Source organism: Tiliqua scincoides, chromosome 2 (genome assembly GCF_035046505.1).
Source record: "Tiliqua scincoides isolate rTilSci1 chromosome 2, rTilSci1.hap2, whole genome shotgun sequence".
Lineage (NCBI taxonomy): Eukaryota > Metazoa > Chordata > Lepidosauria > Squamata > Scincidae > Tiliqua > Tiliqua scincoides.
The window spans coordinates 109731212-109756387 of record NC_089822.1 but is presented as its reverse complement, the minus strand read 5'-3'; the positions used below and the strand labels follow the sequence as shown (position 1 = coordinate 109756387).

General features: G+C 45.8%; 1 protein-coding gene and 1 pseudogene across 4 annotated transcripts; one reads left to right on the top strand and one right to left on the bottom strand.

Moving 5' to 3' along the window:
- The first annotated feature begins 699 nt into the window (after positions 1–699).
- On the top strand, positions 700–19216 carry ELAVL3 (ELAV like RNA binding protein 3). Of its 4 annotated transcripts, XM_066613630.1 has the most exons (7): positions 703–919; positions 4995–5098; positions 5656–5809; positions 7712–7937; positions 15832–15870; positions 17702–17704; positions 18889–19216. In XM_066613630.1, the coding sequence occupies exons 1-7, from the start codon at positions 712–714 to the stop codon at positions 19214–19216; spliced, it is 1062 nt and encodes a 353-aa protein (XP_066469727.1). In that variant the 5' UTR covers positions 703–711. The 4 variants fall into 4 exon arrangements, with proteins under 4 accessions (XP_066469726.1, XP_066469727.1, XP_066469728.1 ...); XM_066613629.1 differs by lacking the exon at positions 17702–17704 and having other exon boundaries at positions 700–919; XM_066613631.1 differs by lacking the exons at positions 15832–15870; positions 17702–17704 and adding an exon at positions 11371–11373.
- Positions 13122–13241, bottom strand: LOC136642560 (5S ribosomal RNA; annotated as a pseudogene).
- Positions 19217–25176: the final 5960 nt, after the last annotated feature.

The window sequence follows — 25176 nt, the reverse complement described above, 5'->3', positions numbered from 1 at the left end:
GATCCACTTCAAACCCCAACATACAACATGAGACTCACCGTCACTTGCTCAGCAGGGAAGAGGAAACAACCACACTGCCACAGTTCTTGTTCCTTCTTTTCCTCCTCTTTACTTGCCCAGTGGTCATCAATCAGCATGTGCTGCTATGGCAACCTCCTGCCCTTCTTTTCTTCCAAGCCATTTAAAAGAAGTGGAAGGACAGAGAGTGGTGTGGTATTAACACGCACTCAGATTTGAAAGATTCCTCCAAGAATATGGTTAGAACTCTCCCCTGGCTGAATCTTGGCTTCATCTTCTTACTCCACTTGCAGCACCTGTCCTTGCTTTCCCAGAATTTTCAAGTGCCCTTGCCTTTGAAAAAACAGTAACACCATTAAGGTGCCGGGAGACTGATGGCAGTCATGGGTTCTTGGCTCAATGTGCTGTAATTTACCTGCATGGTGTCCAGCGGGCAAGTACCTCTCCTTCCAGGTTGTGGAAGAAGAGCAGGCTGGTCAAAAGGATCCCTAGATAGACAAGAACAGGAAGTCATCTGATCCAATCCAGCAAACATAAGGCAACCTAATTTGACTCAACCCAGTTCAATTGTTCTGAAAGAGCTACAGATGAAGAGATCCAGATTTGAGACAGATGGCTTGGTTCTGCTTATCATTCTTTCGTAACAGTAACCCCTCCTTCACTTCCTCTTGTTTTCAGCAGATAATCAGCACAATGGAGACCCAAGTGTCCAACGGCCCCACAAGCAACAGCTCCCTCCCCAACGGGCCACTGATCAGTGCTAATGGCGCCACCGATGACTCCAAAACTAACCTCATAGTCAACTACTTGCCCCAGAATATGACGCAGGAAGAATTCAAGAGTCTCTTTGGAAGCATCGGGGAGATTGAGTCCTGCAAACTAGTCCGAGACAAAATCACAGGTAAGAGTGTGTGTGTGTGTACATGTGTGTGTATGTGTGAGAGAGAGAGACTCTGACTCTCAGTTCAGTCATTACACCAAGGAACAGTTTGTGCTAATTAAGAGTTTAGAATCTACAGCTATGGTTTGAGCTTCCAAGCATACCATGGGCAAGCCATGGATTACAGCTCTTTGTCGGCTATTCTTTTCTATATACTCAGCACTCAATTCCAGAGTGATGTCTCCGAGGTGCAGTAGTCTCTTGAAACTTCTGTGGTTTGTCAATTTTGACTTCATGCCAAGCAATTTTTAACATAAACCATGGTTTGCAAATCTACTTCATGGTTTCTCATTCTGGTTTGTAAGTAATTGTTTTCCCCCCTTGTCTTCTTTTTTTTCTTGTGGTTATAACATGAATTGCTTTGACTAGGGAGTCAGGGTAGGACGTGGGCGGGATGGGTTTAAAGCACCAATGAGGATATAGCTCAGAGGTGTGAGGGTATGACTGTTACAGTAAAAGGAAGAGTTGGGAGGTCTGTAGGTTAATTCTGTTATTGTTTTAATCTATAATTGTGACTTTTTAAAAATCCTTTTAATGGAAATAGCAACAATAATGAAAGGACATTGCAGAGCTGGGAAAGGGATAACCAAAAATATCAGAGGCTTTAAGTAACCTTCCTCCAAGGAAAAGTTAAAGCATTGGCAGCTTTTTTAATTTAGAAAGAAAACGGGAAAAGGCATGATAACATTTTGCCCAGTTATGCATGAGGGTTGGCTGACTGGATAGAGGAAAGTCATTTTCACTCACTTATGATACTAGAACTCAGATTGAACAGATGAATTTATTTGTCAGCAGATTCAGGGAAGCCCCCCCCCCCCCCCCAAAAAAAAAGTGCTTCTCCACAGCACATCCAAGATATGGCAATAGCACTGGGCAACAACAGCAAGGTGCTGAGCACAGCCAGTAGGTGGGAAAACAGCTGCACCCCCTTCCAAACTCTGCACTGAGTTTCAAAAGAAGGGAGCAGATAAGGAAGGTGTAGAAGTGGGGCATGCCACCAGTAAAGCTGGGGTAGAGAATCTCATTTCCTCTTCTCTGTTTAGTGGTTGCAGCATCACAACCAAGTTAAGCGATCAAGGGGTGGCCTCGGCAGTCTGCTTTAAGTTGCTGTGTGCTGATCCTGCATGAGTGTAGACTTAGAATTGAAATGTTGGTGTTCCTGTGTCTGCATTTGGGAAGAGATGAACTTTGAGTGTTTGACTTAGCCATCATCTCACAACCCGGTCCTATGTAACTGCCCGTGCGGTGCTACAGCGGCACTAGCACAGCTTCCGCTATATCCTGGGGGGAGTTTTGGCATGTTGAGGACTCCTTCGGTTAAGGGAATATTTGTCCTTTTGCCCTGGGACAAATAACCACCATGAATTATCTTAGACCTGCTCCAGCTGTAGAACTGGTACAAGTCTGTGTTGACTCATCAAGACGGATTGGGGCCGGGACGGCGGTTAGGATTCAGCAAGAGCCATTGCTGCCAAATACGCTCCTTTGCCAAGTGCAATCCACTCTCCTCTTCATCCCCATTTGACTTTCTGTTCATTGCCCCGTTCTGCCCACCCCTCCCCCAGAGTGAAGGTAACAGGTATAAATACTTCTTTGCTATCTTATGTCCTCACAACAACCCTGTGAAGTAGGTGAGGCTGAGAGATAGTGACTGGCCTAAGATCATCTAGGGAGCTTCATGGGTGAAAGGGGATTTGAAACGGGTTCTTCCAGGACTATGTCCAACTCTAGAACCACTACACCATCTTGGCCATCCATTTATGTTGCATATGAACTTTATGTATAAGGTTATCAGACTGACCAATCCCCAGAACTAGTTACTCAAGTATTTGAGAGGGAGAATTCCCACTTTCACAGATATTGCTCATGACCAAATGAACTTCAAGGACTTCAAGCTACACATATTCTTAAGGAGTGTTGTCACCAACTTCCCTATTTAAACAGAAAGAAAGTCCTACCCAAGTTAAAAGGCAGTCATTATTCTTAACTGAGGTGAAAAGGTCTTTTCTTTGACAGTGTAAGACCTGAAAGCCTCCATCCAGTTCAATCCTATCCCCATTTACCTGGGAGTAAGCCCCATTGACTCTAATGGGACTTACTTCTGAGTAGACAGGCATAGGATTGGGCTGAAAGTCTCTCTTAAACTTTGCGGAACACAGCAGTATGTCACCTAAAGCATATTGAGGCTTAGAGAGTTCAAGACATACTTTGGAAATCCAAAGAAAATATGTTTTTAAAAAATTACCCAGTTTAATGAAAGAAATCTTTCAGGGAAGCTTATATAAATAAATGAATGAATGAATCAGTGATGATAATCAACCACAACAAACAAACAAACAAAAACTCAACAAAAATTAAACTGTGGCATAAACACATGGAACCAGTGGGGAAAAATGAACTAACTAAAAAACCTGGGCAAATAAAAATATTTTTAGCTGGTGTTGAAATGAATACAGACTTGGTGCCAGATGTACCTCCCTAGGGGGAGTTCAGTAAGTGGGGTACCATCATAGAAAAGTCAATTCCGTGAGCCTCCCCCTAGTGGAACTCAAATAGAATAAGTTCTCAGAGCCGGATGTCCAAGGCAGATCTCAGTTTCCAAACAGGTTGATGCAGGAGAAGACAGCCCTTGTGGTATTCTGGTCCCCAGCCATTTAAGGCTTTAAAGGTCATGACCAGTACTTTCGGTCTGACCAGGAAATGGACTGGGAGCCAGTGAAGTTGTTTCAACAACTGGGGAGATGTGTCCCATATGGTCATATGTCCCAGATGCACTCGCAGTTAGTGACAATAGTTAGCACCTGTTGATGGAAATGTTTGGACGGGAATCTAGGATGTACACATTCACATTTGGTCTTGATAACAACATTGAGAAGTAACCTACATTAAGGTAGAGCAATACCCATGTGAATGAAATGCAAACCCACATTCCCAAAGTGGGCTTTTCCTGCTTCATTGAATTGTGAAATTTAGAACATGATTGTTTCATGGCAGGAAAGTACTGTACAAACTGTTTCTACCATCACAATGTTGGATTCTTTCACATACAGAAAATTGGGCATCTTTGTGCTATCATATCATGAAAGCGATAATCCCTGGTGTTTCTATTAATAACACACACCAAATTTGGAATTCCTTTTAATTAGTTTTCATAGCTGTACGAAATGTCAGACCAAATCTGAATTATTTATAACCCAGATATTTTTATAATTCTGTTTAAAAATCTATAACCCCTGTGGTTGTCCTATGCAAGTACATCTTTGTGCAGATAATAGCATCCTCCATACATGAAATGGCAAGTTCCGCTGCAACTGTTTACCATCATATCTGATCTTATTTGGTCAATCATCCGCTGCACTTCAAATGGTTTTCTGTCAGTACTTAACTTCTTAAACCTTTTTATACTGAAGACCCCCTAATCTGCTTTCCTTGCTTGCAGCTGATATTCAAGGTTCAGACCAGATTTTGCCATCAAATTTTAAATTACGAGTACATTATGGAACTTCATCATATTTCATTTGTTTTGAAATGGTGTCAGTTGTCATATCACTTCTGTTTTTGAAATATTATCTTCAAATTAGTCCAGCAGTTCACAAACTTAATGGAGCCGTGACCCCCCCCCCCCCGGCCTCTTGCTGACATTGTGACCTGAAATGGGGCCTCAGAAACACCTCTGGATGCAACCAAAGTTGCGTTCGCAAAACCGGAAGTGACCCAAAAGTCACTTCCAGAAGCATTCCGAGGCCTGCAGAGGCTTCTGGAGACTGTCTTGGGTGCAATGCAGGAGCGGCTTCCAGAGGTGAGCCGCAACCCAGAATGACCTCCAGTTGTATCCGTTTGGCTCCAAGTTGGAGCCAGACAGAGAAAGGCGGGCCCAACTCATGATCCACTTGGCCTCAGACTGTGACCCACTGTTTAAGTAGTACTGAATTTATCCATTCCTCCCCCCTTTGGGGCAGAATAAATTCTCCTTGTCCTCCCCACCCCTTGCTTGGCGTCTACCTCATTGTAGCCTCTTTCTCCCCATCCACACCAGGCCAGAGTTTAGGCTACGGCTTTGTCAATTACGTGGACCCCAATGACGCTGACAAAGCAATCAACACGCTGAATGGTCTCAAACTCCAGACAAAAACAATCAAGGTAAGGAGGGTGAAAGTGGGTGGGAAGGGACTCTCAAGATAAGTGCAAGAAAGGCTGATGATGGAAATATCTAGTGTAGAAAGGGGCAAGAACCCATCTGTTTATGTACAATTACATTTTATGCACATTGAGCCTTTGGGACAAGGCAAGACATAAATCTAAATAGATCAGTGCAGATGATGGAAAAAGACCAGAGTTTATGGAAGTAAGTAAAGAGTGGGTACAGACTTCCGCACACTTTCACTGGCTTTGGTAGCCAAGCTAAACATCTGTGGTCCCCAGGATTGCACTGAAAGGGGAAAGGCAGAATAACAAAGCATAGGCACATACTTTGTGTTAAAGCACAGGCTCTCTATTTTGAAGATCTTCCAGGCTAAAGTTTGCCACAGGAGATGGGGAAGAAGATGCAGAGGAGTGTGAATAAGGGAAGAATAAGGTGGAAATCCTGGACTCATAGGAAGGAAGTGATTGCTAGGGCAGGGACCTCCTGGATTAAGCGGGAGGCTGATTCTGCCCTATCTTTAGAGCCTTTCTAACCATCTTCTCCAACCTACTAGGTATCTTATGCCCGACCTAGCTCAGCCTCCATCCGTGATGCCAACCTCTATGTGAGTGGCCTGCCCAAGACCATGAGCCAGAAAGAGATGGAGCAGCTGTTCTCACAGTATGGGCGCATCATCACCTCCCGCATCCTTGTCGATCAGGTCACAGGTAACAGCAAGAGTGGGATACCTGACCCACCACCGGTTCCACTGGTAGAAAAAGAGTGTCAAAAAAAACTCAAGCAGGGAGTGAAGGGACGAGATGGAAACTTATCCTGGAGGCCTCCAATTGGAGCAGCATGAGTGTGCATTAGTGCATTGAGCATTTGCCTATACACAATGATACCTGAGTGTCATATCAGATATCATATCAGATATCAGATAGATCAAATCAGAGTCATATTATTATTACTATTATTATTGCTATGAATATTTATATACTGCTTTCAGCAAAAAGTAGTTTACATAGCATACTTAGTATGCTCTTGTGGGGAATGTGCTAGGCATATGTATCCAGTCATGTGTCTATGTTTATATGTCCTTTCTGTCTCTGCACTGGTTCAAATGGTGCCTTGTTGGATCATGAAGGAGCCCTGAGCCACTCCCTCCTCTCCTAAGAAGGATCCTGCTAGATCATACCCAAAGGTCCATCTAGGCTAGCACCCTGTTTCCCCCAATGGCCAATGAGATGCCCCAACAGGAAGCCTATAAGCATTACTGGTATTCGAAGAGCTGACTCCTAGCTTGCATCAACTGGCATTCAGAGGCATGGCTCCTTCTGAACCTGCCTCGACACGTTGCTGCGATGCAAAAATTTTGACTAGTTGGACCACAGCATCTGGCTAGTCAGTGCTATAAACAAAATGCTGGACTAGATAGATGCTTGTCTGATCACTTGCAGTCCAAGCCCTCACAATGCTTGAGTAATGAGTTGACATGCTGTTTCCCCAGCACCCCACTCCATGGTTTTTGCTACTTCTCTGATCAAATCAGGCCCCCAAGGTGTTTTCCCTCTCCTTCCTCCCAGCACACAAAGACTATCCCGTATGTCTTTTCCATCTTGATCTCTCTGGACACATGAAGCATGCTCAGACACAACTGCTCCAGGCAATTTCTTCCTCCCCCCATGACATCAGCAGCTTTTCCTTTCCCTCAGCCACCTCCCTGGGTACACAGAGGGCACCCATCCCTTTTTCCCCTTTTTGACCCATACTGACCCCTGCAGTTTTCTCCTCCCTTACCTTTCATCCTGCTCCTTCTGCTGCTCCCTACTCCCCCTTCCCTCTTCCTCTTTTCCTCTTTTATGCCTAGCTTCATAGAAGACTGCTTGGTTTTTTGAATCACAATTTGAGACACTGTTTGATCACTGTGTCTGATTTGAGAAGCTGTGGTTTGAAAATTCTCTACAGATCAAGATTGCAAACCACAGTTTGATTCTGTTTTCCAACCCTGGTTTGTAGGAGATATTCAACATAGTTTTCCAAGTACAGCTGCCACAGTGGTCTGTTGAACTAGTGATGTGGTGTCTAAACCCAGTGGTGTACTACAGCTCCCTCTGGGGAAAAAATGTGAAATTATCATATATGCATGCCTCTGAGCATATGTAACTTCCATATCACGTAGCCATAGCCAACCTACACTGCTGAAAATAACAGGAAGTGCTTGAGAAAGTGTGCATCTCTTTTTAGAATTCCTAGTTATGTGGGTGGTGTGGAGTGCAGAATCAACACCTACTTTTGTGCACAATTCCTAGTGAGTCCATGGTACCTGCCCCCATATGCCTTCTGCTCTCAAAAAAATCAAAGGAAGAAGCACCTTAAGCTAGTACTCAAAAGTAGCAATTTATTGTGTAAAGATGGCTTAGCACATTTCAGCCTGTGGTCTTCCTCAGGCTTACTAAAACAGATCATTTTTAAAAAAATAAACATTAACATAAATACAAAGTGCTTGGCTTCAGATGGAAGATATGTACTATCTCTAGTATTCTATCATTAATTCAGAACTTATACTAATCAACATTCCTATCCTATCCTTGTAGCCACATATGATTCCACCTCTTTTCCTGCTGCAGGTGTCTCCAGAGGGGTGGGCTTCATCCGCTTTGACAAGAGGATAGAAGCTGAGGAGGCCATCAAGGGGTTGAATGGGCAGAAACCACTCGGTGCCAGCGAGCCCATCACAGTCAAGTTTGCCAACAACCCCAGCCAGAAGACAGGGCAAGCATTACTTACACATTTGTATCAGACCACAGCCCGGCGGTACACAGGACCCTTGCACCACCAGACACAGCGCTTCAGGTGAGATGCCTTCCCTTCTCCTCTGCAAGTGGGAGGGGAGGAAGAGGGGCTGAGAGATCAGGTCCTCCTCTAAACCCAGCACCTGACAGGTGTTATCTCCCTTGTTTCTCAGGATGTGGGACTTAGAGTACCATACACTAAAGCATTCATCTATAGTCTGTATGCCAGGAGTGTTGTTAGTCCACAGCCATATACATGGTGGAGATATGTTGTTAAACTCTCTCACACCCTTCCACTCTCTCACACCCCATAGCAGAATCTCATTGGTGGTTCCTTAAGAGATCGCTTCTCACAAAGCTGATGCATTGGGCTTGTGCCTTGTGAAGTGTCCCTCTTCTGCTCTATACTATCCCTTCAGACATTGTGGGTCCATACACCAATAGGGCCCTGAAGGCTTCTTATCACAGTCTTGGATCCCTTCCTAATTTTTAGCAATGCCTCATACCCAGGTTGGGTAGTCACAAAACAGGGCAGGAAGAAATGGTACCATCCATTGGCTACAAATGCATTCGTCATGCTCAGTGCTGTGGGACAGGAGGAGACCAGGCTATGAACATCTTCATATGTGTGAGATGCTGGGTCGAGACAGGTTAGTTCTTGTGAGAGGGCATCTGGCATCTGTTGGAACCACAGACAAGAGTAATGCTCATCTTAAAATGGCTTTTGCTGAAGGATCAGTGGTGATGGGTTAGGGCTAAACAGCAGTTCTAGTCATAGTCCCAGTGTGTATGAGCTTGTTACCTACCTATAATAATAATAAATCTTTATTTTTATCCCGCCCTTCTCCCTAACGGGACCCAGGGCGGCTAACAACATATTAAAAAAACAATAGATTTTAAAAACATTAATACAAGCAGATAAAAACATTTAAAAACACACTACAGGGCCATAAAAACAGCAGTCAGATTAAAAGAGTAAAAGAACAGATCACCGAGGAATCAAGCCTGTAAAACTAAAAGATGTATAAAAAAGTTAAGAAGGCCAGAAATCAGAAGGCTTGTTTAAACAACAGTGTTTTCAGGCCTCGCCGAAAGCTCTCAAGAGAGGGAGCCATTCTCAGGTCAAGGGGAAGGGAGTTCCATAATGTTGGTGCCACTACCGAGAAGGCCCTATTTCTTGCAGCCGCCCCCCGGACCTCCTTGGGTGGCGGCACTTGCAAAAACGCCTTCTCTGATGACCTGAGATGGCGAGCCGGATTGCAGTATAGGGCTTTAAAGGTCAAAACCAGCACCTTGAATTGGGCCCGGAAGCGAATGGGCAGCCAATGTAGCCCCCGGAGAAGCGGGCTGACAGAGTCAAACCGCCTGGCTCCGGTGACCACACGGGCCGCCGCATTCTGTACTAATTGTAGTTTCCGAACCGTCTTCAGGGGCAGCCCCACATAGAGCACGTTACAGTAATCTAACCTCGATGTCACCGTGGCATGGATCACTGTGGCCAGGTCTGCACGATCCAAGTACGGTCGCAGCTGGCGCACCAGCCGAAGCTGAGCAAAGGCCCCCCTAGCCACAGCCGCCACCTGGGAATCCAGGAGCAGCTGCGAGTCCAGGAGGACCCCCAAGCTGCGAACCTGCTCCTTCAGAGGGAGTGCAGCCCCATTCAGAGCAAGTTGATAATCCAGCACCTGCATCGAGGATTTCCGAACCAGGAGAGCCTCTGTCTTACCGGATTTAATTTCAGCTTGTTAGCCCCCATCCAGATCCTCACTGCTTCCAGACAGCGCTCCAGGCCCTCAACCACCACCCTGGAGTCTGGAGGAAAGGAGAGATAGAGCTGGGTGTCATCAGCATACTGATGACACCTCACTCCAAACCCCCCTGGAATTTCTTATAGCAGTTTCCACAGCAGCTGGTCCCATAGCTCCACCCCTGAAATTGCTGCACCTCAGTGCTCACTTAAGGGATTAGTAGCTGTATAACTAGAAGCTCCATCATACTGCCAGATATAATGCATAGCCAGATTTCTATCAGGTATAAGTGGACAGAGAACCCTCAGCCTCCATAGAGTAATGCCAGTCTGTGCCACTTACTGTGTTACCTCACAGAGCAAGGAGTGAAACTGCTGAGCAAACTCTTTCCCTTTGGGGCAGACACTCTCTGAGGCAGGAGGGTGTTTTTCTTGGGAAAGACAAACCTGTGAATTCTCACATCATCCCCTTTCCTTTTTACTCTCTAGCAAAGATGGGGAGGGACAGGTTCTAGAGGTCATTTGAAGGAGACACAATGCATCTGGACCGAACTAGTCCCCAGTCAGTCCTTTAACCTGGGCTGTTGTCAGTTTTGAAAACCCAGAGCCAAACAAGCAAAAGAGAGAAGCTGTTTAGCTTTCATCCACTTTGCTTTTGATCACCTAGTTGCAGCTGAAATTCAGGACTGCAGCACATGTTCAGGACCTAGTATGTTTTCTTCCATGTTCTTCATGCATGTTATGTATTAGGGGTGCTTCACATGTGACATTTTCCCCACATGGCTGTACACAGGTGCAGGGAGAAACCCCACACTCCCAATACATTCATGTGTGTGAAGATGGCACATATATCTACTTCCTAGCTGCCAATCATAGCTTCCCTATTCACATAAACATGGTAAAGAAGACACATGTGACTTTCATGTGTGGCTGTGTGCTTTGATTTACGTGGCTTCCTCTCTCCACCCAGGTAGGAAAATCATGTGTAAAGCGACCTTTCACTCCTTTTCCAAATGAACACTGTATGGCACCCATTATGTGGTATATAATCATCACAAACTTATTCAGATTCATAATCCATGCTGATTGTCCTCAGGGCCCAGCAGTTGTTTGTTTATTTATTTGGAGCTCAGGGCAGTGTATATGGTTCCTTCCCTCCTTATGTCCTCACAGCAACACTGTGAGGTAGGTGAGCCTGTGAGAAATTGACTGGCCCAAGGTCACCCAGGAAGCTGTGTGATTGAGTGGGGATTTGAATCTGGATCTCCCAGATCTAAGTCCCACACCAGAATCACTACACCATCCTGGCTGTCTATGCATTCACACAATTCTCTAGCATGATGTAATAGGTCTGTTTATACAGCTGAAGAACTGAGAGATGAGTGGGTTAATGGCTAAGGTGGGGTTTAGCTTGGGTCTCTCAGATTTATATCCATCATGCTATACACCGGCCAGTCCACATCGTCTTGAACATTTAATGCTAGCAAGATTAGTGCACTCTTGCACAGGAAGTGGCTGTAAAGGAAGCAATATTCTACAGCAGATTTCCTTGTTGTAAGGAAACCCATGATTTGAGGCTTCCATAGCTAGCTGGTGTGGAGAAAGGAAGGAATGAGAAGGCGGAATGTGTGAGAGGTTGTATAAGGAGGCATTGCTAAGCATGATGCATTTGGACATGGCTCTAGTAGGAAAGGCCATCTAGACACCAGGAGCATTTCAGGTATGATAGAAGAGGACTGAGGTGAAGTAGGTTCAAAGAGCTCTGCCTTTGGGCTTGAAAAGTGTTGGGTGTTGCTAACTTTCGGTACTAGGGATTGTTTTGTGCCTCCAGAGGGGATGATGGATGCCTCCTACTGCCTTTAGAGATCATTGCTACATTGAATGTTGTGTCTGGTTCTAAGCTCTTTAACTGGGCAGAAAATGTTTCTTTGGAAATCCTGTGCTGCTTTGGCATTTTGGGGGCTTGACTGAACCCCAAAAGTATCCTTTTTTTCCTATTTGGGACTTGAAATTCACCAGTCATTTTTGGTGAAGCTATCTTTTGCCGTTTTAGAGCTAGAGAGCCAGGGATAAATATGTGAGTCAATATCTTGTGCTAGGTGCCTTATGTTGCTACTTTTCTTTGCAAGTTGCTGTTAGACAGAGTTACTTGCCTTCATCTAGTTCTCTGTCCATACCCCATGTCTCTGACCAGGCTAAGAGCCCACAGTGTGTTGAGAAGGGTCAAACTGAAGCAGAGGGCAACCAATAGCAAGATATGGCAGTAGAGAGGCTGCTGGCCAGGTGAAGGCACTGCAGAACCTGGGAATGTTGCCAAGGGATAGCAGGAGTTTATCCAACTGAATCTAAAACTGAGTAGAGTCCCTGTATCCCAAAGCAGGCCAAGACAGTTTCCAGAGCCCACCCCTTCCTCAGAGGAAGTAGCAAAGCATTTAAAGTGTGGTACCCTTGAGTGGGCTAAAATTGTGACTTTTGCCTTCTCCAATGAAATACCAGTCAGGGGTTGGGGGAACAGAGAGGCAATCCTACCCCCCCCAGTCTACGCAATGCAGTGGTCTCAGTGGAGCTCATGCTGTATCCTATGGTGGGCCTGGCCACCCATGAGTCTCCTTAAGCCCATGCCAGCTATTTAGGAGTGTCAGGGAGCTTGGCATGCACAACTGCTGCTGATCCATCCCTTCCTGCACTTGAACCATCCTGTGCCCTCCCCTGATCCTCCAAACTACACTTGACTTGCCCCCACTATCACCTTGCTTGCTCTGGTGCAGCTTGGGTGAGCCGTTGTCTTGTGCATGGGGCCTCGTGCCATTTGTGCCAGCCGTCCTGTACTTGCAGTGACACACCAAGACTTTTGGCAGCAGATTGCAAGATCCGTTGCTGTTAGTCCCCCATAGGATAGGGGGAATTAATGAGCTAATTCAGATTTATGTGCTGAAAGGTCTCACACCCATGCTCAGAACCAGATCATTTCTAGAACTTCTCAAAGAGGTATGTGGGGAGTTTTCCTTCTTGCCCTATGTCTGAAGGATTCAGGGACTGTGAGGCCTCCAGGGCAGCTGATCTCGGCTCAAGGTCATGTTCCAAGAGGTTTGGGGACCAGGAAACAATAGTGTGCAGTTTCTTCCCCAGCTGCCGTATAGATCTGTGGTAATACTTTACATGGCAGATGTGCTGGTGATTTGTGGGGATAGGAAATTTAGCAAGCTAACACAGATATTTTCTGATTCTTTGGTGGAGAATGATATAACCACTAAATAGCCTGCAGCTGTGTATGGTTAGGCCACTATTCTGGAATTATACAATCAAGAAGTCTGATGGGACCAGAAGGCCATCAGTTTCAGCCCCTACCCAAAAGGCAGGCTCATTCACCCAGCAACCCTCCACCTCACACACATGGACCAGTCTATGCAATCCAGGTTCATTTGCCTGAAGAGCCTAGAATTATTTTCATCAGAAAGGAATGGTTGGCAACCTTCAGTCTCGAAAGACTATGGTATAAGCCTGCAGCACCCGGTATTCCCAGGCGGTCTCCCATCCAAGTACTAACCAGGCCTGACCCTGCTTAGCTTCCAAGATCAGACAAGATCAGGCATGTGCAGGGTAACAGTTGCTGCATCATCAGAAAGGAACCTTGCTGGGAACTTAGTTGCATTATCTTTCTGCCTGATTAGGCGCTCTGTATTGCTGGAAGGCTTGCACACACTCACATCTGCCCGTAGGAAATTCTGCTTTATCTATTTGATATTCCCTGCCAGCCCAGTTTTCTGCTTTGGCTCAGTCCTTGCTGAAGTTCAGTAGGCAGGATAAAATGTTGTTTCTGTTCTGTGGATTAAAGTTGGACTGAATGGTAATTTTGCATCACTTGTGTTCAAACATCTTCTCATACATCTCTGATGGAACATTCCCATTACACAGATGTTGTACAAAGGCATGGCATCTGTATGGGCTGCAATATGCAGTCACATGACACACATGGAAAAGTCACTCATACCCACTGAACATGTGAACAGGTTTTTTTTCTTTTTCTGTGTACATGGCTCAGGTAATGTCCCTTCATGATAAACATAAGATAAAACTATAAACATATACCTGGGTCTGAAAATGTTGTGTTTATCCACCTTATGCTCACATTAGTTTATGCAAACCAGCACAAAGGCCAGGGTAGTTGAAATGTAACTCGGGAAGGTCTGGAGGGGGGGGGTTATTCAAAGTTCTACAACTAAGGGCACAATCCTAACTTCTTATGTCAGTGCTTTCCAGCACTGGCATAGCGGTGCCAATGGGACATGTGTTGCAACCTGCAGTTGGGTGTCACTCATGGAGGCCTCCTCAAAGCAAGGGAATGTTTGTTCCCTTACCTCAGAGCTGCATTGTCCTTATGTCAGTGCTGGAAAGCACTGACGTAAGGGGTTAGGATTGTGCCCTAAATTATATTCATTGGGCATATTTACTAGAATTTGCACCTTTTGCACCACTGCACTCTTTGGGATTTCTTGACAAAATTTTACCTTTTAGTTCCAATGTCTTTGAAGAGCTGGAATTCTGGACAAAGCATATACACGTTTGTAGGGTGGTACAGGGAGAATAGTAAGAACAGGAAGGCCATGGTGGGGCCAATGGATGCCCTACCTCACTTAGAGCACTGCTTTACCCCACCAAGGACTTTTTGAGAGACTTTTTTCATTTGTGACATGATAGCCTTGATCCAAAGAACTTGATCCAAAAACAAGAGAGCTTGTTTTAAGAACAGAAACGTAGTTTGGGGGTGGGGGGATTTGGCAGCTCTGCTCCCCTTTCCTCCCACAAAAGTATAGTAATGCTCCAAACTCTACCCACCTGACCTGCCTTCTCAAGAACTTCCCTGGCTCAGGATGGATTTTTCATTACCATGATAACTTCTTGACTAAGGAAAATGAAGGGGGCAGAACCCCAAGAAAGGAATAAACAAACTTCACACTCCAATTAGCTGGCCAGCACTATAAGCACCCCAGAGTTGCACCACATACCCTCACAACTTTAGCATAGCTTGTTACATGCATTTATGCTGATTCTCAGGACAGCCTGGATTTCTGAGGCCAGCCTGCACATGAGTTCACTGAGGTAACCACCTCAGGTAGTGGAATGTCAGGGGAGCTCCAGGCCCATCCGCTACCTCTACTGTCTGCCATACAGTTTCTCCACCTTGGCACTCTCCCTGACATGTTAGTGTATGTGCTACAAGAAGGTACATTGGCAAAGAGTGTCTACCAAAGGAGTGGGGTACGAAAGGTGGTGAGCAGTGTGTTCGATGTGCCATGGGGATGAACTGAAGGAAGAGTAGCATGCTACACATGCTGCAGGACTGGTGTGTTCTTTGCAGGCAGACTGCAGGCAGCTCTGTGTTCTTTGCACAGCAGGGGTAGGATGGGGGTGGTACCACACCTTGCCATCTTGGACTTTAGGGGGTGGGGCTCAGGCCTACCCAGCTGGTTTCCCATTCTTTGAAGCCTCATCTAGAAATGTGGCTGCCATACTTAGGAAAGGAAGCTGGTGATGATCCGGAGGTAGACCTTAGGAACGGCCGTGAGAAATGTGACTCCCTAAACTTTAGATGAGATGTGAAATTTTTGCCAGCAACCATGAAGGCTAGACATTTATTTTTTTTGAAACATTAGCTGTTGAGATTCTTCAGCAACCATGCAGATTTTGGGAGCAAATATACTGCAGCAGTGTCAAAGGGTTGTCACAATAAATGCTGGACTTGTAGCTCTGCTCAGAAAAATAGGTAGTAAAAAAAAAAGATGGCAAGTTATGACTTTAACAATGTTTGCCATGTGCTGTTCTGGGTGTGTTTTTTAATAGGATAATTTATCATACTCATCATCATCATCATCATGTTTGAACTGCAGCTTCCATTGCCCTTAAGTAATTAATGCCTGCCCACTTCCCATAACCCTCCCTCAGGATGTGAAAAATAGATTTAAAAGTAGCTTATTTTGGATCTCCTTTCCCATTGCTATTATTTTTCAACATTTTTTTTCCAAATGTAAGACATGACATTCTTCCAGGGCCTCAAAAGTGCATTTGCACACATACAAATGACAATCTGTGCTAGCCACAGAATCCATGTGGCCAACCAATAACCAAACCAGATGACCTCGCAGGACCCTTTTGTTACGAGATCGTCTACTAACAATGGCCTCTCCTCATCTTCCTCTTCCTCCCACAGGCTCGACAATTTGCTAAACATGGCATACGGCGTCAAGAGGTAAATAGCCTTCCAAAGCCTACGCTCCTCGCCACTCCCCCCTCTCCCTTCCCACCTTGGCCCAAAGCACAAGGCTGGAATTTTAAAAAAGGTGATTGTCAACACAGCCCCAGAGACAAGAGCCTTCCTTCTGCCATACCAGATTGCCAGGCCTCTCTTCAGTGTAGCCACACAAGTCCTTTTCAGAAGAGAACACGGGGTTCACAACTAGGCATAACCGTGAGTGGGGGGAGAGTCTCCTAAGGCAGATCACTGTTTCCTTAATTGACTCAAGCTCTTAAAAAAATAACAGAGGCATCTTGACTTTTGGTTGCTTGTATTTTTCTCCCCAATACTAACTTTTAATTTTTAATTATTTCCCTCCCTCCTTTTTACCTCCCCCAATGAGCATGGGAATGTCAGAGTAAAAGCTAAACAATAGACTCCTTCTATCCTCTGCCCTAGACCTAGAATTTGGATGTGTGTGTCTTAGGGACGCACTTCATGACTTTCTTTTCATTCTGTTTGGGGTTTGGCTTGAGAGAGAGAGAGAGAGAGAGAGAGAGAGAGAGAGAGAGAGAAGGGCTTGCTGTTTTGTTCAGAGGACTGGCTGTGCCTTATGATTTTTGGTCTTGTGTTTCTCTTTGTTGTCACTGTGTTGGATGCTTCTTAGTTTCATTTTAGCTGCATTGCTTGAGGGAAAGAAGTTCAGGTGATTACTCTTAAGGTGAACTGGGAAGAGAGAAACCCAATGGACAGACCTTTTTTTTCTTTTCTTTTTTTAAAGCTATAGCAGCAACCCTGTGAGAACTGGAAAGTTGTTGACCTATTTGAACAATTATTATTTATATGTTTACCCCATTCTTCCTTAGGAAGTTCAGAGGCAGCTGACATCCAACTGGCCTCCTAAGCCAGGCTACTGTCAGGTTCACACTAGCTGAATTTCAACAATGCTACAGCATTGGGTCTATGCTACATCCATTGAGAATGGATGATGGCCGGATCCCAAAGGATCTCCTCTATGGAGAACTCGTGCAAGGAAAGCGCCCTACAGGTAGACCACAGCTGTGATACAAGGACATCTGCAAGAGGGATCTGAAGGCCTTAGGAATGGACCTCAACAAGTGGGAAACCCTGGCCTCTGAGCGGCCCGCTTGGAGGCAGGCTGTGCAGCATGGCCTTTCCCAGTTTGAAGAGACACTTGGCCAACAGTCTGAGGCTAAGAGGCAAAGAAGGAAGGCCCATAGCCAGGGAGACAGACCAGGGACAGACTGCACTTGCTCCCAGTGTGGAAGGGATTGTCACTCCCAGATTGGCCTTTTCAGCCACACTAGATGCTGTGCCAGAACCACCTTTCAGAGCGCGATACCATAGTCTTTCGAGACTGAAGGTTGCCAATATATATACAGCATTGGGTGCTTCCAGGCCAATATTACTGGGACCCAAATCAAACCTAATGCTTAATTTTAAGTCTGTGCTTAAAAGATACATAGCACCCAATACTATCCAGCATTGATGTAGCCATGCCAGTGTAGTGTGTCCTGCATCCTATGGTAGGAGGGCAAAGGCCTCCTTAAGTTAAGGGAATGTTGGTTCTTTTACCTTGGAACTGCATTGAGGCTGCATCGGTGCTAGAAAGTTGGTTAGGATTGGGCCATAAAGGCTTTGCTGTGTCAACATCCTTTCTGTGGTCCAGAGGGCCCTGAAACTTCCTGGCAATGCCTGGCTGTCTCCTTGGGTTCAGCAGTCCTGCTTCTTCTGCAGGACTCCTTGCTTCTTCTGCAGTCTTGCTGTTACTCAGTCCCTTCCTGCTCCCAAAAAAGATTAGAGGGATTTTTATCAGAGCTGTGAGCAGGTCACCCTTACCCCCCAATTCAGCACCAGATGATTTAGTAGCATAGTCCTCTGCATAGAAGAAAATTCCACTGAGACAACAGAGCTTTATCCCAAGTATATAGGATTGCAGAATCCAATAAATTGGAAAGACACTTGCTTAATATGTTATATGCCTTCAGCTTCAGAAGGTTACACAACACACTCTGCTACACCTGGCTTGAGGTGAACAAGTCATCTGAGCCACTCATCATCAGCACAAGTATCTCTTCCTGTACTTGAAAAGGTTTGACTATGGTAATGTGAACCTGGTAAAGATGTCAGCCACAAATATGGCGTGTTCTGGAGCAGGGACAAAAAATATGACACAGGGTGATTTGTGTGAAGCAACCCCAAGATTTGGGTTATCAATGATAGCAAAGATTGGGGTAATAGAGGACAGGCAGAGAAGGGACTGGGATGCAGTAGATCACCAGCAGCAAGACATAAAACAATAGCCCAAGGCTATGGGAGGGATAGGAGTGTGTGTAGTGGACCTGCCTCCCCATCTCTGTCACAGCAGTCTCTACCCAGCCATCGCCTTGTTTCTAATGTAATGGGTTACTAAACATGGAAACTGAGGTTCTCGCCATGCCAAATTCTGCTCCCAAGTTCTTATTTCCATGCTGGAATGATAAATCTTATCCATGCAAAGGAAATTCTATTATTATGCACTCTCCCATGGTATGGATGGGAATACTTAGTCACAAGAACCCATTAAGTCTAAGATCAGGCAGATTATCTTGGCATCCTTACAAGCAGAAAAGGAAACACTGAATTTGGAAACTTTAATGGCAGGAATATTCTGGAAGGGAGAGTGTGAGTTAAAATGCACAGACACATTTGACCTAGATATGTTTTGGCGAGTGGGCGAAATTCTGCAGGCAAAAGCTTGCGCTGTGCTTGTCCTCAAGCGCCACCCACTTCCGCCGTCTTCTTGGCACAGGTGTGGGAACCTGTTGGGAACCACCTCCGCGAACAGGGCCCTTCCCCTTATACCCTGTGTTGCTGGTGACATTTGTAGAGCTGAATGGCTGGTGCCTCTCCTTGAAATCATCCCCTGGGGAAAATATCAGCGCTGCCCCAAACCTGTCCAGAATGCAGTGAGCTCATGCTGGTAGAATGCCAGCCTTACACCCAAAGTAGTCCTCTCTCCTTGATCTCCAGGTTCTCTCCCATCACGATCGACAGCATGACCAGCCTGGCGGGAGTCAACCTGACGGGGGCCTCCAGTGCTGGCTGGTGCATCTTTGTGTACAACCTCTCTCCAGAGGCAGACGAGAGCGTCCTGTGGCAGCTCTTTGGTCCCTTTGGGGCAGTCACCAACGTCAAAGTGATCCGCGACTTCACCACCAACAAGTGCAAGGGCTTTGGCTTTGTCACCATGACCAACTACGACGAAGCAGCCATGGCCATCGCCAGCCTCAATGGCTACCGACTGGGTGACCGAATCCTCCAGGTTTCCTTCAAGACCAGTAAGCAACACAAGGCATGAGCGAGCAAATGAGCGCGAGAGGAGGGGGGAGGGGGGAGCGACAAGTGTGCTGGAAACAGCCCTCTTCCCCAACTCACCAGGAGAACAGAAATGTTCATTGACTCAATGTTGCAGAATATTAAACCGCCAGACACCGTGATCTTCTCTGGGGAGCAGGAGGCTCCTCCCCCTCCTTCTCCCCTGTGCCCGACAGCCCAGCGGGGAGCACAGACACGGCAAAATGTCAGCTGCTTTTTGAAAGTCAAGCCCTGTTCTGGCAACGTGCAGGGGAGACATCCACTCAGAATAGGACACCTCTCTGTTTCTATGCTTGGTGACCCTCCCCACCCCTCCTCGGCTTTCCTGTCCTTCAAGTCAGAGGCTTTCCCCAGTTCTGTCCATCCTTCTTTCATCCTATGAATTCTGACCCCTTAGACAGCTCCTTTGGTGGGACAGATTTCCTGACCCTGGAGAATAAAAGCCACTCTCTGTAAGGTGTGATAGAAACAACACCCCCCCTCCCAATTTCTGCAAGAGCCAGAATATTGTGGGTCAGCAAATACAAGAAAGAAAGTCTTGCCTGCTATTCTGAGCTACTCTAGTGGGAGGAGTTCTTCTGATCCAGCCCACCACCTTTGTTCTCCTTGGTTTCAAAAAAGGGACAAATGTGGTGGGAGGAGACTGCACTCATCTCATCCCTTGGTCTCAAATGTTCGTGATATTGGTTGTCAGTTGCACCACCTTACCTGACCCTTAGCTAGAATGATGTTGTATTTGGGACATAAACCCAGTCTCATCTGTCCTAAATGAGGGTCTTGCCAGCCTGCCCTCCAGGAAGCCTCATTCTCTGGGAAAAGCAAAGGCCCATTTTATTCAGCTCTGTTTTGTGATTTGCAAATCAGGTTTAATAATTTGCTTACTTCCCTGAATATTTTGAATTCAGCTAAGAGCATGGGTTCATGGAGATATCAGGCAGGGAGGCCTGGGTGGGATCTGGTGGAGTCCAAAATTCCAAGAGTCCAAAGGCATTTAGCCAGGCTTCATGGACTAGATGGGCAAATTTTGTTAGGATCCAAAATGTGGACTCGTTCACTATTTGAGGGTTAGGTAGTGGTACAGTTAAACCTCCTGTTTGGCCTCCTCTCCAAAACCGTTAGTTCTTTCTTTCTTTTTTTCTTTCTTTAAACTAAGGAAATGTGTAGCTGAAGAATTTGCAGGACCAAGCATGGCGTCATCTGAGAGAGAGGCAGAGGAGGGAGCCAATCCCAGAGTTGTGTCCATTGACTTTAGATAAGTCAGAAAGGTTTTTGGCAAAGGGCAAGGTGCTGGAGTGGGGATGGGCTGATGGGTGGGGTCTTCCTTTCTCTTTTTCATTCTTAGATCGAACAAATGACCGAACGAAAGGGGGAAAATAATACATTAAAAAGGCTAAAATAGGAAACAAAAGACAACAAAAATTTAAAAAGATTTTAAAAAATCTATTTTTATAAAAAAGGAAAAGAGACCTTGTTGGGAATTTTTACGGGGATTCTTGAACTTCACACACACTCACAAAAAAAAATAAATTCCAAGGGAGAAAAAGAGCAAGCCACTAAGTGCTGCTGAGTACACTCATCCATTCCTAAGGGCCTTTCCAGACAAGGAATAAAACAAGCACCCATAGATTATGCATAGGGCGAAGAAGCCCCATCCAGTGCCTGAAGTGTGATATAGAGACCCCATATAATGAATTGGAGTTGGGGCTGTTAGTCTTTCTACAAGGGGAACAGTATTGATGTCAATGGTAGGGGACAACCATGATTTTTTTGTTGCTGGTAGGGTGGTGGGAAGCCTTCTTTTCCCATTGTCAACTTCACCCAGGTTTGTGAAATAGAAGAATATTTCCATGCAAGGGGTGGTGTTGAATGTCTTGGTCCTGTGTTTTTTGTTGTTTTTTTTGGCAAGGGTGTGTATTTGTGTGTGCATGTGTGATGAAATAAACAATAACTATACCTGAGTGCTCCAAATCCAGCAGAGATGCTTACACCATCTAAAGACATGAAAGAAGGGATTTAAACCAGAAGATTAAAAAGAAACCTAGTTCAATGAATGGCACAGATTGGGAGCACGGATTGGCATCAGTTTTCATCAGTGGTAATACGGGCACTACCCAATAGGTGCCTGCCATGACACAGAACCATATGCCACAAGCATGCCAAATAGCAACAGGCAAATACTGGGCCAATGCATTTATCTATGACAGAGGCATTGAGTGATGATATCTGAATTGTTTGAAACAACTTAGTATCACTTACACATATTTTTAATTGCACCAAGGGAAAAATGAAACAATTGCCTGGAAAGGCCTTGAGACTCTTGTGCAAGAGCAGCACTTGGTGTCTCAGATCCCAAAGATTTTGGACAATTCTGTCTCCCCTCCTGTTGGGCAGGGGAGGAACCAAACTCTTCAGGATTTGAGGGGTGGGTTTGAGTGTGTGTGTGTCTTAATTCTAATTTTTTTGTTAGTGGGGGGGGGGAGAAGAAAGGCTCTAATCACTTAATTGTAACCGTGGGTTTTATACTACTCATCCCCCTGCCAAAAGAAAGCTAGAAACTGGAAACAAACAAAACTTGTTTGAGAATATCTGCTTAGTAGCCAACATTAGTTTTTATTCATATCCATTTTCATAGTTGTTTTTGTTTAAAACAAAACATTTCCCCCCATTTCTTTTGCTTTCTATTCTGAATCCTTAGAGATGGACTAAACAAAATTAAAATACAAATACCCCCAACCAGTGAATAATGCCCTTGTGTGGAAACTGATTTCCACAGAAAAGTTTGCTGTGCTAGAAAAAGCCTGCTACATGGGGAAAGAGAAACTGTGCTACCAACCTCCCAATGCATGCATAACCCCAGGGCAGCCCTTAGGTATGCACCCAGTGGTGCAGCAAGGAAGCACAGCTTATCAACAGGGGTCCAGCAGCAAGTGGTTCCTTCTGCTGTTGCTGAGGACAAGAGCCCCAGAATCAACACAGACATCCCTGCCCAGCGCTGGTTGAACTAAATTGGATTTCCAAGACTGTTTTGTGGCATATATCGGCGACTCCCAAACTGTGACCCATTACTCCGCAGGAAGCCATGGAATCCAGCCAGGGGAGCCGTGGAATCCTTGTGAAAAACCCACCGCCCTATACAATGTATAGGATTGTAGCCCTAATGGGGAGCTGTGGCCATTGGGCCAGTAGGTCAAGGGAGCTGCCAGTCAAAAAAGTTTGGGAACTACTGGCATATGTAAAAGAAGAGAGAGAACTAGCTCTTGAAGACAAAAGGATGTGATGCAATGGTCACCTGTTACAGAAAAGCAGGTTTTTGTTAGAACTTGCAATGGTGAGACAGCCTGATCCAATTTGGGAGCTTTCTGTGCAATACATTTAAGTTAATGCCAACAATATGTTAAGTACTGCACAGACTTATATTGGCTCCTTGCCCCAGTAGGCTTATCAGGGAAGAACATGAGAAGGACGCAAGTGGTGCTAGTTTCTTTTATTTTAAGGGATGTCTCTTATTTAATGCATTTTGTGCATATTTAATATCCAGGGAAAAAATGTAAGAGGTTCCCCAGTTCTCGATGGTTCCATTAGTCCCCCCAAAAGAGTCTCTCGCTTTGAATTTCTGATCTGACAACCTGAAATGTGGGGTGGGCAGGAAAACAGATACGAAGAATGTCTTGTAGATGTTGGCTGGAGAATCTTCAAACTTTCCCCTCTGGGCCTGGCATAAACTGTTTCTTAGGATGGTGCTGTAGAGGAGCACAGCTGCAGTGGGCTAGGCAGCCTTGGGACATGAGCTTTCATGGCCTCTCTGAGGAAGGACTCAATGGAGGAAGACAAAGTAGTTGCTAGGGAGGCATTAATTTCTCATTGACTTCTCACCCCCTTTCCACACAGCAAGTGGGATGAAAGTTGGAACATTTGCCCACTGGCCCTTACCAGACAAGATAATGTAAGCAAACATTTGAATCTGCTCCCGCTTTCCTTTCCCCAGGGATTGGTGGTGTTGGGGACTGTTTTGGTAATGCCTTAGTTCACTTTGCCTTTTGGTTCCTTGGAGCAGCCAAGTGTAAACTTCACACTGCATCAGAATAGCTATACAGCAGTGTGTGTTTCAAGGAACCCACTGTGATCCTTGAGGGCTGCTACCTGCCTGGGAAGGGGGGGCAGAATGGTGATGCTACAGGGTTGTGCCATGCCTTCCTTTTCAATAAGGGGCACAGCTCTCAGCACCTGCTCCTGCTTCCCATCAGACTCAGCAGTGGAGGCAACAGCAAGGGCCAAAAATCTATGTCAAATCTTGGCTTGGGGTTTCGGCCAATATTCATCCTGTCTCCTGAAACACTATTGACAGATGGATAGATTCCTCCACCACCATTCCGTCCTGATCCAAATTAACCAATGCACCCAGCTCTGAAATGGCACAAAAATTCCACATTAAGTGCTAGATTTTGTGCCTGCTGTGAAATGGCCAATCATCCCTATAAGCCACATTGCACTTTGCTGGTATAGACTAAAGCAACCGAGGATCTCCTCTGGCCTCCAGCAGAAACTAGCTGGTGCAGAGGAATTGAGAGGAAGGGATCAGATATCTCCTTTATGCTGTGAGGCAATTGTGGAGCAGTCTGACCATAGGAAGGCTTTGCAATTCCCATGCTTTAAGATTTCTCTCAGGGGGCTTCTCTTTTCCTATTGGCAGCAATAAATAGTCCATCTTTTGAGATGCACACTCCTCCTTGGGTTCTCGGCCTCCCCTGTAGCCTGAGGCAGCATGCGCCAATGGTGTCAGCATGGGCTAGTCTGATTACCTTGTGCTCATCTCACAGGAAGGTGAGCTCCTTAGACTTCCGTTCTGGATCCTTGCCAAAGACATGCTTCTTGTCTGCTGGATACCTAGCTCTTAGCATGACATTCCCTTCTGTGAATGGAGGACTGTCTGTCCCTGCCGCCCCCTCCTGTGGTAGTTGACCACATTGTACTCAGTGTGCATGCGTGTGTGGATGGGGGGAGAGATTTGGAGTTGCCCACTGTATTTGAGGGCAGAAAAGACACGTGCTCAGTTCCTAGCAGTGGTGGCAACGTGCCGTGTGGATCTGGGTGTTCTTTGGCACTGAGGGCAGAATAACTTCCTCAGTCCAAGCCCACTGAGCAGATCCCATGGCAGTGCTGGAGCCTGTTCGATGCCCAGGGCTGCCTTCTACAGCTGTGGCAATGCTTGGCACAGCCAGGTGGGGGGGAGGGGCAGTACCCAACTTAGAAGAAAACATGTATCAAAACAACTAGTGAAAAGGGACCCCAGCAGCCCTTCTAAGCCCCTCCATTTCTGGCCTTGCTTGTCTGTGACCAAGTTGCTGCCAGAGCAAGTCAGAAGGCTGGGCCATGAATTTCACTATAGCCTGTTACCATGGTAGCAAGATAACCCAGCATGCCTAAGGCTAGTGCCCAATAATAGAGGAGGCATTTTCTCTGCTGACCTTCAGAGTCTGATCCCTACTTGCAGGGCCCCCTACTTGGCCACCCACTGTGTGTGTCCACCAAGTCATCTTGTTCTGACTATTGTAAATAAGTTGGCAAGTCAAAAACAAGATGACCCCTGTCCCCTCACCACCGCCTCAAACCAAATAGATCTTCTGTGCTGGAGGTAGTGTTTTAATTCATTTAAATACAAAGTACCACACCCTCTTGTGGAAAATAACTCACCCCTCCAATACCTCCCCATCTGTCCTTGGTTGTATTGGCCCTAGGTCAAAGGCTTGGGGGAGGCTTTCATGGCCATTCTTGACACTGAATCTGTTCCATTGTTGTTTCCCCATTCTTAAGAAAGTTACCAAAATGCCTGAAGAAGTCATCTCTGTTACCGCATGTAACTTTTCTTGATGTAGGTGCTCTCATAGTGCAGGAAGAGATGAGCCTTGTGGCAAAGGAGGGAGTCCAGCCCTCAATTTAAAGACA